Genomic DNA, 14,217 nt, shown 5'->3' with positions numbered 1-14,217 from the left:
CAATTCACATGGTTGATTAATGGGCAATCTACATTTTTGACATAAAATAAAACTAGTTCATGTCAACTTTCTTTTTCATTTGCTTCTACCATACATAAATGTCTAACTAATTGGTGGAACATTTTTCTATTTATTCGTTGACTTTCATATTCGGCATTTACCACACTATTTTTCATGTCAAGTCTCTATATATATGTAGATGACTTCTTATTCTTCATCTTCTTAAATTCTTCATACATAAATGTCGACTTATTTGCTGCGAGTGACTAGAATGTACATTATATTTATGATATTTAGTATTTTATTCATTTCAAAATATAAGACTCTTTATAAAGCAAATATCCATTAAAATTATTATATGAGATTTTACATATAATCCCTCAGGTGTGGAATACGCAAAATTGATAATAATTGTAGTACATATCAATTCATTATCAATTCACATGCGTTTTGTCAATGCAAAAAATGGGGAAAATATTAAAATTGCCAATTTGGACGAAATTGGTTGGGAAACATTAGTGCTTTATATGTTTGCAAAATAGGAAGCAATAGAAATATGACCACCCTTGAAAAATTGGAAACTTTTAGCACTCTATATATTAAACAAATTAATTCTATAAAGCTACTCCATATAATTTCAATATGGTAAATTATTTGATAATATTATTTAATTTAAAATAAGAATAAAAGACCGCGTGAATATCAAAACTCAATTTCCATCTATTATTAGTAAACTTTTCTAGAAATCAGGGTATGATTTTTCAACAACTTATGAGTTGAACATAAAAAATATTGATAACGACTCAAGAGCTTTCAAATTGGTGTATTAATTTTTGTCGAATCGAATTTTGATTAACTTAAGAATTGGCCGAACGCTTAGTTTTAGCGCTAATCTTCCCTAAATCTTGATAATTTATTCTTTTACAGTTGTTAGGGTTTCTGCAATCGAAAAGTTAACACTTATTACTGCTCTCAAATCTCAATAATAATGGTTAAAAGCTGGATTTAGACAATTCTCTCTCTCATAAATGCATAATAGAGCCTTCAATGCCATGACGTCAGCTACCGACGCTGAAAACATACACATCATATAAATGGAGTCGTGCTATCCATCACTCAGCTTATTTCTATCAATTTCCACATCTACACGTTCTCTGCCGCTGTTCATGTAGCTGTTTTCAACCCCGATTCAACTTCAAGGTCAGTTAGATCTCTACGATTTTGATACTCAAATACATCGTTGTCTTCGTTTCGAATGTTATCTTGAAAGTTTCCGTCACAAATTTTGTTTCAAATTCCAAGTTGCGTTATCCTCTGTGCATTTTTTTGAACGCATTTTAATCTGAAATACTCACCCTGTAATAGACCTCTAAAATTTGTGATTTATTGCGGCAGATCTTGAAATATACTGTGTTTTCTTCGTCCATTTCTGATCTGGGCCGTCCAGATCTACGATATCGACGGTAAAGATGAGATCTTTTCACAGTTTGAAGGTGTCGGTCTTGCTTATTGTGTTAGTGATTTCTCAATTGTGCCAAGGGTTTTATCTCCCCGGTAGCTACCCTCACAAATATGAAGTCGGTGATCCCTTGAATGTGAAAGTGAATTCTTTGACTTCAATTGACACTGAGATGCCCTTTAGCTATTATAGTTTACCATTCTGTCAACCCAAAGAGGGCATTAAGGATAGTGCAGAGAATCTCGGTGAGCTTCTCATGGGTGATAGGATTGAGAATTCACCCTATAGGTTCAAGATGTACACGAATGAGACCGAGATTTTCCTGTGCCAAACAAAGCCTTTATCCGGTGAGGAGTTTAAGCTTTTGAAAAAGAGGATTGATGAGATGTATCAGGTCAATGTGATTCTTGATAACTTGCCAGCAATTAGGTATACTAAGAAGGATGGGTATATGTTGAGGTGGACGGGTTACCCGGTGGGTGCTAAGGTGGATGAGGGATACTATATCTTCAATCACTTGAAGTTTACTGTTCTTGTTCATAAGTTTGAAGAGAGCGATGTGGCTCGTGTGATGGGCACTGGGGATGCTGCTGAGATGATCCCGCCTGAGGGTAACAAGGGATCGGTTATACCAGGGTACATGGTTGTCGGGTTTGAGGTGGTGCCTTGTAGTTTCCAGCATAAGACAGAATCAGTGAAGAGCTTGAAAATGTATAACAAGTACCCGGCTTCAATTAACTGCGATCCAAACACGGTGGCCATGCCTATTAAGGAGAACGAGCCTCTTACTTTCTCGTATGAGGTCTCCTTTGTGGAGAAGGATATCAAGTGGCCGTCAAGGTGGGATGCGTATTTGAAGATGGAAGGTGCTAAAGTGCATTGGTTTTCGATTCTGAATTCGCTCATGGTGATCACTTTCTTGGCCGGCATTGTGCTTGTGATCTTCTTGAGGACTGTTAGGCGGGATCTTACCCAGTATGAGGAGCTCGACAAGGAAGCTCAAGCTCAGATGAATGAGGAGTTGTCTGGTTGGAAGCTCGTTGTTGCTGATGTCTTCCGTGCCCCTTCTAATCCAGCGCTCCTGTGCGCGATGGTTGGTAATGGGGTCCAGATTCTTGGAATGGCTGTGGTGACGATTCTATTTGCTGCCCTCGGATTTATGTCCCCAGCATCCCGAGGGACGCTTATAACAGGTATGCTGTTTTTCTACATGGTTCTTGGAATTGCAGCTGGGTATGTAGCTGTTCGTTTGTGGAGGACAATCTTCTGTGGGGATCACAAGGGATGGATTGGTGTCTCGTGGAAGGTTTCTTGTTTCTTCCCCGGTATTTCGTTCCTGATTTTCACTCTTTTGAATTTCTTATTGTGGGGTAGTCACAGCACAGGAGCAATTCCTTTCTCTTTGTTTGTCATCCTCATTTTGCTGTGGTTCTGTATATCTGTTCCCCTCACCCTCGTTGGCGGCTACTTTGGTGCCAAGGCACCTCATATTGAATACCCCGTTCGAACAAACCAAATCCCCCGAGAAATCCCACCACAGAAGTATCCATCATGGCTGTTGGTTCTTGGGGCTGGTACCCTTCCTTTTGGCACACTTTTTATCGAGCTCTTCTTTATCATGTCGAGCCTCTGGATGGGTCGCGTGTACTATGTTTTCGGATTCCTCTTTGTCGTGCTCATGCTCTTGGTGGTGGTTTGTGCTGAGGTGTCGCTCGTTCTTACTTACATGCATCTTTGTGTGGAGGACTGGAAATGGTGGTGGAAGTCTTTCTTTGCATCTGGTTCCGTTGCTATATACATCTTCCTCTACTCCATCAACTATCTGATATTCGACCTCAAGAGTTTGAGCGGTCCCGTCTCTGCAACGCTCTACCTGGGCTATTCACTCTTCATGGTGCTCGCAATCATGCTTGCAACGGGTACAGTCGGCTTCCTCTCCTCGTTCTGGTTCGTGCATTACCTGTTTTCGTCTGTGAAGCTGGACTGAGGTGTGATGAGTACTGGTGAACTTTTGAAGTTTATTCATATAGTTTCTTGTTTTCTCATGTCATTTTTCAGTAGAGAATGAACCACAAAAATAACACTATCAAGTTTGTTATTCTTTGTTATTAGATACTACTATTTGCAGGATGCTTTTCTATTGTATACGTCTAATTTTAGCTTTTGAGATGTTCTCATCAATTTTCTGTGGTTGTGGAGATTACTGATGCTACGATGCTGCTCTGTTTGATTATGATCTATGCATTATTTTTCTTCATCATAATGTGATCATTTTGATGAAATACCTATATTACCCCATAGAAAATTGTTTAATATATCTACTATACACTAGTTGCTTTATGGAGTAAATAATACATTTGATTCCAGTTTTACAAAAAACGTTGTACATTTATCTTGAAATTATTTGTATTTTAGTGATTATATTATGAAAATGTATAGTATTTCTTTTGTCATATGTAGTATAATGTTAATTTTCAAAACTATCAATATATTTTTAAAGTTATTAATTTGGACAATATGGTAGCTCGTACAAGTGTGGTGAAGCAAGTTATATAAAATAAGAAAAGTAATGCTGATAATGTGTATTTTGATGTAACAAGAGTAGGAAACGGTGCATTGGGTCTTTTTGGGCTTAAGAATGGGCTAGAAACCTGGTTTGTGTTACTACATAAATTTGGGTTCATTTTAATTTAATGAAACTTGAATTAGATTTAAATAATTTACGTGCACCTCGTAACGAAGCCCAAAACACAATCAAAATTCCATGAATTTCAGACAATTTTAGTTTAATATCTAATGAATTAATATATGCTTATAAGGAGCGTTCGGTTGTTGAGATAGAATAAGCATGAGAATATTCGAGATTAAGTTAGCCCGAGATTAATTTTACTATAGGGGGTAAGCCATGACTCACAATGCAAGACTATTCTTACGTGGCATTGTCCTGAGATTTAATACCGGACCGTATCTACCCAACCGAACAAGATATTATAAAATTAATCTAATCTAATCCTGTCTAATCCTTCAGACCCAACAACCCCTAAATATATAGTATTTTATTTATAAAAGAGGTGATCTTGGGTACAACCGGATGTACCGTACAACCGGGTTGCACCCTCTCTTAGACCCTGACTCGTATCCTTACCTGAACGCATATCCTGATTGAAACTGTATAAATAACACAATTCTGGGTGTGGGTCAACCCGATCGTACCCAAGTTTTTGTATTTGCAAAATTACATTTACAACAAAATAGTACTCCCTCCGTCCACGAAACAAAGTTCTACTTGCCCATAAATATTTGTCCACCAAATAAATTCGTACTCTGTTTTTTGTACATTTACACCCTCCTTTATTTCATATATTTATTACCCTTTGTCACTAATGGACCCACCCTAAAAGTAATCAAATGTCAAAATCATTACCTTTTTATTCCACTTACAAGTTACAATACTTTTATTAGCTTTCTTAATCTCTGTGCACTACCTTTTTATTCCACTCATAACACCTTTATCAGCTTTCTTAATCTTTATATCCAGCATGAAATGGGAACTTATTTCGTGGACGGATGGAGTATCTCCTATTCTTTAAATAAGTCGTTTGAGGCTCTTTGAGTTTGTTAAATTTATGTCGCTTTTTAATTTCTATCAAAAAATGACCTTATGTTTCAACTTCTTGATTAATTTGGTTCAATGTACATTGATTTCTAAGGTAATTAAAGTATCAATTATGAAAGATAAATTGAGGATTTTTTTTTTAATAAATTACACAAGTAAATAAAGAAATTTAAAGACCGCACGACGATGGACTCGAAAATCTAAAAAGACCTTAGGTATTAATCTCCTACCACTATGCCAACACACGCACACAATTGAGGAATTTCTTATCTTCGTAATATATGTGTCCATGCATACAACAACTTAAGTAAAGAATAAGAAGTAATATGTAACAAGGATATAATAGGCAATATTTTGTGCCCAAGACTTTTTATTAGTATAGATTTGTGCATCTACAATTAGATTAAAGGAAATTAAAAAATTAAAGAAAACCTTGATTGAATTAACATTATAACCTGAAAAGAATGTAGACGACCTAAAATCAAGCGATTCAACCAATCAAAAAAGGTAAAACTTACAAAAAACAATTGAGATAATTTAAGCAATTCTAGGCTTCTTTCCACAAATATTTGATTTTTCTCTTACCACATGGAATCCCGCTTAGAGATCCCCAAAGAGAACACTCCACCGTATATGCAGGCGCTTTATCTATTGTGTTAAGTCAATTACACAAGTGAGATCTAGAAATTTGTGGAGTTACTATACTTGAACAAATGCTTTTCTTGAGCAATGAGGTGCACGTAAGAAAGCATCAGAAGCTTCTAAAAAAGTATATCAGAATCAATCACAAAGCTTTCCTGCATATGATAACGCCACAGAGAATGGAAACAAAAGCCACAAGAGCTCCATCTCTACACAACCCAAACTCAGTCCACGTCAAAGGCTTTTTTACATCGACCAACGATTGTCTGAAACGTTCGCTCAGATCATCCAGTGACCCTGAGTTATCAATCACAATGTCTGCTTTTGTCTTCTTCAAATCCAGAGGCATCTGAGCATTGATTCGACTGTTAGCATCTTCGGCTGTTGTTCCATCTCTTGACATAAGACGCTCGAGCTGAGTCTTAGGGTCCACCCAGACCACAATAATGGGCTTAGTCCATTTGTCCATTTTGGCCTCAAATAACAGTGGCACATCGAGGACAATGATTTTACAGCCCTTCATCCATAACTTGAACACTTCCAGAAAAATCCTACTGGAAATATAAGGGGCCAGCAACCTGAAAACAAAAATTAAATTTATTAAAATAACTTATAGTCTTAACATAGTCTTAACATCATTAAAACATCTCATTGAAGGCCATAAAGGAGATATTACGAGAAATGCAAAGAGATGCTGCCAAACTTCACTCCTAGAAGTTCTTTAGAAGAAGAAAGGTTCACAACAGTGTCTATCAAATACCAATCATTCAGGCTAAGGAAAACTCCATTAGCCATAAAGGGCAACAAAGGCAGTTTGTTCCATAACAGTTTAGAGCCAATTCAACAACATAAACATCATTTACGCTAAAATGATATTTGCACTTCAACTTTCAAACAAAGCATAAAAATAAGCACAATCTTCATCTCTAGATAATAGCTTACAATTCTGAATGCAAGGTTAGGCTTATCAAGGCCTAAATTGGGAAGTGAGACATCTAATTACAGTTGAAAACAGATACACTAACATTCAAAGCCTCAAAGCCCCTAATATATATCTAGTAAGACAGGTCGAGAGCCCGAATAAGCCACACATGGAAAACACATTTCACCATATCTCTCTATGACAGTTTCCAACCATCCTCCTCTATCTAAAGAGTTCTATGCTATACCTGAATCCAAAGACATTCTAAATGAAAATCTTTTGGCCCCATGGCCTTTTTGACTTGGTACATGAATTGGACAGTAAAAAAATGCAACGTATCTTACATTATTCACCTAATTCTCCCCAAATAACCACACTTATAGTCTCCATTGTCAAAGTTACAACATTCAAGAAGTAAAACTTCAATCATAACTCGGAACATAACAGAGCTACCAACTTCAATACATAACTCTACTAGATAACATGGTACTCAACCATTATTTATCAACTAGAGAACAATTCATCAAAACTAGAACTATAATTCAATTTTTTTTAATCAAATAAACTCTTGCACTGCAGCATAAACATTACCTATTAAGTAGCTGACGCTTATTAAGATCATTGAACACAATTTGCCCTAGCTTCGGCCGATCGACTTCCCCGCTGGGCAGCAAAATCTCGTTGCCGAACGCAGCCACCACTTTCCTCCACCCACCAGTTCCTTTCTTCAGAACATTCTAGAACTCAACACAAAATACATTGCACTACGTCAAACATGAAACAACACAAAGAAGACTATGATTTTCTGAATCAATAAAATGAATAATTTCTGTGCATAGATTAGGGCATACGCGAGCTACAACGTCAGCATCGACGACGGGAATACCCTGAGCTTTGAAGAGATTTGAAACCGTACTCTTGCCCGATCCTATGCCGCCGGTCAGTCCGACAATCCTCATTGGGAAGAAGTGCCGCCGGAAATTGAAATCCGGTAAATTTGCCCCAGATTTTTGAAGAATTCGCTTCAGAGATTTTTTGCTGGGAAAAATTCGCTCTCAGCTGGGATTAAACTAAAAAAGATAACTAATGGAACCATGGAAGTGTTGGGCTGAAAGCGAAGTGGCAGATATATTTTACGCTACAATTTCATTTTTGAATAGACATTTATTTTAAATAAATTAACAACCAATAATCAATCCCACAATTATAAAGGCACTCAAACGGACCCTAAAGGCTTATTATAATTGTGGGATTGATTATTGGTTGTTAATTTATTTAAAATAAATGTCCATTAAAAAATGAAATTGTAGCGTAAAATATATCTGCCACTTCGCTTTCAGCCCAACACTTCCATAGTTCCATTAGTTATCTTTTTTAGTTTAATCCCAGCCCAACATGTGATTTGATTGGTATTGGCAACATATATAAACATAATGTCAATTACATAACAAGTATGCAAATGCGAAATCGGTGTAATAGACAAATGGTTGGGCTTAGCAAATTAGGCATGAAATATGTAACAGATAAATGGTTGGATAATAACAAGCATATATACAATGTTAATTGATAAATGATCAAAACAGATTGATGAAGAACCAAGAAAATAGCATGAAATATGGCAGAATGCAAGATAATTCCAAAGCTTAATTACAGAAAATTAATTGAGACAGAGATCCTCAACATCAAACCAAGGACTTAAAGTGTTGTCCAAAAATAATAAATCATAACAAAGCATACCTCAATGTCTTGGTTATCATCCAGGGTTACTTATACTGGTAACTTCCTGCAATCACAAGTATAACTACTTCAAACTAATACACCATTATGCAAAACTTATACCACGCTGCCTATAAGCAATATAGAAGTAGAATGCAAGTGCTCCTGTTCTAGAGCAGTTGATAAACAACAAATAGCAAACAGCAGTTGATTATACAAACTGTATTTTGGCGTGACACCTTTTGGACGGCCCTGAAAACCAACATTATACAATAACAAATCAGAAACTAGGCAACACATGATACATGGCAGTTGATTTAATACTAATATCACCACATTAAGCTTGCAAAATTAATTTAGTTCACAGTAAGGATACTTTGGAGACTAGTGCACAGAAAATAGGAGTAGATACAAACAAATTTTCCAACGAAATTCAACAACATATGATGTATCTATGAAAATCGGAGACACGGTGAAGATAACATGAACAAATTATATCTAACACAGCCCTAATATCAAGCACTAATAACTACGTGCCTTATCTGATCAACCTAGAAAGCGCAATTAAGCAAGCAAGATCCACACTCCAACGCACTAACCAAATCAAATCTCAAGATTACATCTCCAACTTTGAAAATATATAGAAATGTAAACATCCGGTCATACTAAATATCCACAACTTATTCAAATAAAAAGAAACGAATCCGAAGAAACATCTAGTAGCATATGTACAAAACAGGTACGAATACTTCAAATTTGATCTACGAATCAGTAATATACCAAGGGCGGCGGCTCCTTGCTACTGTTAGGCTCGCCGGAAGGACGACTCGCCGTTGCGCCGGTCGCCGGTCGTCGATCAGCCGAGAGAGATGAGAGTCGAGAGATTGGGGGGAGGGGGAAGAGGATGGGGCACGGCAGGCAGCTCAGCTGCTGTTACTTAGGGTTTGATCATTGACTCATGGGCCGTTTGATTTGCAGTTTATGATTGATTAGAATTAAAATTATCTTGAGAAATTAGTGTGGATTAGTGTGGATTTATATTATTTCATGGGTGTTTGATATCATGGCTACTTAATTCTATATTATGTTTGATATCCATAGGATTATGTTGGATTATATTATCTAATATCAAAACTATCCTCACATAATTTTAAAAATATCATGTGTGTCCACCATTACTTGGGCATTTGCATCGATATGCGTGAGGAAGGGTAGCATAATTTTTAACCAACTTCTCAGTATTAAATTTATCTGAGGGGGGTGGGCGGATTATTAGTATGGGTAAATCCCACAAAATAGCATGGAGAAGTAGGATTAAGTAGGAGTTGACCATATTAACTGCACATGATATCAAACATCACACTAATCTGTATTAATTTAATTTATCCTACCTATAAACCCATATCAAATAGGCCCTCATTGTGTAATTGATGTTCAAATTGTATGGGCTTAGGGTTTGGGCCATTTTGTGGATATGAAATAAATATAATTATGGGCCTATATATAATATAGGGTTAATAGCCGAAAAATACACGAACTTTCACCGGATTTGCATATTGCACATGACCTTTAAAAATAGCCCCAGAATACACCACCTTTTAATTTAGTTGCAAATTGCACCCGCGTTGAAGATAACCTTGATCGGTGGTGACGTGGCTGTCGGATTTTGTTGACGTGGACGATTTTCCGATGTAAGAATACGACGTCGTTTTGTTGTTACATTACAACACCCAAAACGACGCCGTTTTGTCAATTATTTTAAATAACAAAAAAAAAGAAAAAAAAGTTGGGGATGCCTGTCTCCTCCGTTTTGCCAAGTCTCCTCCGCCGCTCACTTGCTGCTTCACCCCTGCTGCCCCCACTCCCGCCGCCGCTCACCTGTCTCCTCCCGTTTTTGCCAATTCGCAGGCTGGTGAATCGACACATCGCCTTGATCCAAGCAGTTGAGATCAAAACCAACTCCATCTAGATCCTCTAGCTCTTGCGCCGAATCCCAAATACAATCGATGTGAAGCTTCTCGATCCGATCTTGTATGGGCTCCAACGCTTTCAAGGACTGGCGCGCAGCGAGGTTTCTGCAGCAGGAGATTCTCACATCAAGCAGAGTCCTACGAAGCAAGGAAGCCAACTGAAAGCTCCACATATTTTCCTCTCTTTCTTGGACCCCAACTGAAAGCTCTTCAAATCAAGGAAGGGGAGGCTTTGGGCTGGGCTTGGCGGCGGCTGCCTTCCAGGTGTGCGGTCGTCGGGAATCGACGGGCAGGAGGCCACGATTTCGGGATCTAGGGTATTGGTGGCGAAGGTGGTGGTGGTGGTGGCGGTTGAGTGGAGGTGAAAAGGGGGAGGCGTTCAGATCTGGAAGGGGTTGATGTCGGAGAGGTGTTCCTCGCCGGAGAAGCAGGGTGCGGCTCCAGATCTGGAAGGGTGGAGGTGGTAGAGCTGTCACCGGAAATCAAGGGAAAGAGGTGGGGGATTCAGGGATCTAGGGTGTGTGTGTGTGTGTTACAGAGGGAGGATGAGAGGCGAGAGAAGGGAGAAGCGACAAGGTGGTTCTTGGAAAGCCGGCAACGCCGATGAGGAAGAAGGAGGTGGTGCCTCCCGGCCATTTGCGTAGAGAGAGAGAGAGAGAGCAAAAAGGGGGCTATTTGTTTTTCATATTTTTTTTTTTATTTTTTTCGGAAGATAATTTAATTTTTGGACAAAACGACGTCGTTTTGCCCACGTGGCTTGCCAGCATGTAAAAAACGCCACGAGTAATGCCATGTAACGTTAAATACTATCCACGTCATCGCCGGTCAAACTTAAGAGCTGCCAGAATTTTCACCGGGTGCAATTTGCAACTAAATTAAAAGGTGGTGTATTCTGGGGCTATTTTTGAAGGTCATGTGCAATATGCAAATCCGGTGAAAGTTCGTGTATTTTTCGGCTATTAACCCTATAATATATTGTATAATAATTGCTTGGGCTTGATTAGGCTCGCGAGCCTAACGAGTCGAGTATCACAAAACTCGAACTCGGGCTCGGTACCTATTCGAGTAGCTCGAGCTCGAGCTCGACTCGACTAACATCGAGTCGATTTCGAGTAATCTTCGAGCCGATCCCGAGTAGCTCGCGAGCTGGCTCGACTCACTTACACCCCCTATGGTAGCTCGCACAAGTGTGGTGAAGCAAGTTATGTATAAAATAAGAAAAGTAATGCTGATAATGTGTATTTTGATGTAACAAGAGTAGGAAACGGTGCATTGGGTCTTTTTGGGCTTAAGAATGGGCTAGAAACCTGGTTCGTGTTACTACATAAATTTGGGTTCATTTTAATTTAATGAAACTTGAATTAGATTTAAATAATTTACGTGCACCTCGTAAAGAAGCCCAAAACACAATCAAAATTCCATGAATTTCAGACAATTTTATTCATTCATAGAGGGGATGTGTTTGCAGCGTTTCAGAAGAAGTATTCTGAAACAACTAGTTTTTTCAAGAACTATAACATACACACCCACATATTTTGGTTAATATTTATGTCGTGTAATTTTTGGAATTGTAGTTGGATTGAAGGAATAAAAAGAAAAGAAAATATTTATAAGTTTTTTTGACGTGAAAAACTGATGGTGGGCAGATTACCTAGACGAAAGTAACAAGCCACAGCAAACAATGTCTGTTTGGTACTAAATTAATTGAATTTGGCATATATATGTTACTCAATCATGTGGGTTGCCTTTTTTAAATCAAGCAAGAAATCAATGAATTCTAATTGAGCAGGTTTGAATTTTAGCCTTCCCATAATCTAAATCGTTCCTTGTTGTTCTTTCACTTGGTAGATCAAAAATCCATAACAACTTCAACATATGCACTAAAAATCTGTATATATCACAAAAAGAAATACTCCACTATAATATGATATATAATATTTAATTGTTTCTAAATATGAGATTGTATATACTTAAAGTGAGTATTTTAGAGGTGGTAATAAGATGGGGTAGCATTAAGTAAAGAACGCACGTAGCATGTATAACTATCCAAATCTATATCCAACCATGAACAAAAAGAATATATATATATATCTAAACTTGTAAATATTGATGATGATTTCTTGAGGTATAATAAAGGGCATTGCTTTACCCATAAACTTGTAAACACTATCATACAAATTATGTTCCCCAAGATCTAGGTTTTCTCTTGCTTAAACCTACCTTTCATGCTTATAGTCAAGAAATTCAGCCGTACAAGTTTCGTCGTAAACTATGCATATATCATCTCTTTCTCTCTCTCTACACACACACATAGATAGTTGTACGTGTATATTCTTGCTTTTTCGTGTGTCTTCTTGACTAAACTACATATCGAAGAATAATTAAGAACTACGATATAACCCATAATTAATTAATTTATTTATTTATATACTGCATGTGTTAAGACGAAATTCCTTTTTATAACCTAATAGCCGAATCATCGTTCATAACAAAAGATAAATGAAGGCAAAAAAAGGGTGCGATCATTGCATTTTGTAGAGGGATTTATATTTAATGCTAAATTATGTTGGTCGCACCAAATTTCATGTTGTCCATATTGAAATTATTACCGTGGAATAATTAATGAGATGAATTAATTAATAGTTTAATACCAAAAAAAGTTTGGTTTGACGATTATGGCAAGCCATTGATTAGGAAATCAATATCCATCACATTAATGCTAAATAGCCATATTGTGGCCACCCACAATTCACTTTAATAGAAAAGAAAATAATTTATTTAACTTATTTTTTAAAATAAAAATAAGATTTAGTTATTTTATTATATTCTCTACATTATAGTTATTTTTTTATAATTTTTTTGTAACTTTTTTATTTTTATTAAAAAATAAATTAAAAATAAAAGTTGCAAAAAAAAATACAAAAAAATAACTATAATGTAGAGAATAAAATAAAATAATTAAATCCTATTTTTATTTTAAAAAATAAATTAAACAAATTGAAATTTTTCCTATTAAACTAAATTGTGGGTGGTCACAATGTGGCTGCATAGATTTATTGTTTGGTAAAACCCCAAACAAATCCAAGGGAGGAGGAGAGTGACCCAACGCACTACTTGTGTAATAATCTAGAATGTGGCCCATTCAAATATATATTGATTAAATTAAATTTTAAAATGGCGCACGAGTTTCTAATTAAGTTTGAGGTCGAGGAAGAAGATCGATTTGAATTAATTAGTGGTTGATTTCGAGTTGTTGGAAATGAAATTAATGCACGACGATTAATTGCAAGTGGAAATTTTGTGCGAAGGCAAATTCTATGGAAAAAAAATCATAAAATATTCAGTATGACCCACTTCCTGTAAATTAAAATTCAAGCAGCCACAACTTACTTGAAAAATATATTCCAAAATGCACTCAGTTTGTAATAATATATCAGAATTCATCTAAACTACTTTAAGGATTTGTGTTTTTTCGACAATTATTAACCCCCCGTTGAGAGATAGTTACATACATAGATAATTAATTAAGATGTTAAAGTACTTCAAAATTTGTGGTTTTGGCGATTAATCCTACCAATAACCAAATAAATATATACAGCTAGGATTGAGATTCAACAAGAATAATTATTTTTTTGTGAGAAATGAAAAGTATAAGTAAGTTAATACTATAAATTTAGGAATAAATTGCTTGTAATGTACGAACAGCCTTATTCAGTTAATGAGTGAAATTTACGTCCCTTTCAGGATGCAAACCAAGGTAAATTTTTCGCTCCTCCAGATAAATATCAATCGTATGATTTGAGTATCTCATCTTTAAGATCCATTCTCATGTCTCACAATATTTGACCATTTTCACTGGATCACCTCTACAAAAGCTAGAGTAATTATTGTA

At 36.5% G+C, this 14,217-nt stretch overlaps 2 protein-coding genes across 5 annotated transcripts; one reads left to right on the top strand and one right to left on the bottom strand.

The window, feature by feature from the left end:
- The first annotated feature begins 820 nt into the window (after positions 1–820).
- On the top strand, positions 821–3,640 carry LOC130987545 (transmembrane 9 superfamily member 11). The gene is made up of 2 exons (XM_057911102.1): positions 821–1,200; positions 1,396–3,640. The coding sequence occupies exon 2, from the start codon at positions 1,470–1,472 to the stop codon at positions 3,444–3,446; it is 1,977 nt and encodes a 658-aa protein (XP_057767085.1). The 5' UTR covers positions 821–1,200; positions 1,396–1,469; the 3' UTR covers positions 3,447–3,640.
- A 1,856-nt stretch (positions 3,641–5,496) lies between these two features.
- On the bottom strand, positions 5,497–9,363 carry LOC130990083 (dephospho-CoA kinase-like). 4 transcript variants are annotated; one of them, XM_057914288.1, is made up of 6 exons: positions 9,136–9,363; positions 8,577–8,607; positions 8,377–8,422; positions 7,491–7,677; positions 7,231–7,376; positions 5,497–6,295 (listed from the first exon to the last, which is right to left on the bottom strand). In XM_057914288.1, exons 3-6 carry the CDS (start codon positions 8,394–8,396, stop codon positions 5,860–5,862), a joined length of 789 nt encoding a protein of 262 aa, XP_057770271.1. In that variant the 5' UTR covers positions 8,397–8,422; positions 8,577–8,607; positions 9,136–9,363; the 3' UTR covers positions 5,497–5,859. The 4 variants fall into 4 exon arrangements, with proteins under 4 accessions (XP_057770271.1, XP_057770272.1, XP_057770273.1 ...); XM_057914289.1 differs by having other exon boundaries at positions 8,595–8,607; positions 9,136–9,289; XM_057914290.1 differs by lacking the exon at positions 8,577–8,607 and having other exon boundaries at positions 9,136–9,324.
- Between the last annotated feature and the right edge of the window lie 4,854 nt (positions 9,364–14,217).

This window comes from Salvia miltiorrhiza, chromosome 6, assembly GCF_028751815.1.
Source record: "Salvia miltiorrhiza cultivar Shanhuang (shh) chromosome 6, IMPLAD_Smil_shh, whole genome shotgun sequence".
In the NCBI taxonomy this organism is placed as follows: Eukaryota; Viridiplantae; Streptophyta; class Magnoliopsida; order Lamiales; family Lamiaceae; genus Salvia; species Salvia miltiorrhiza.
This window is presented reverse-complemented; position numbering and strand designations above follow the sequence as displayed.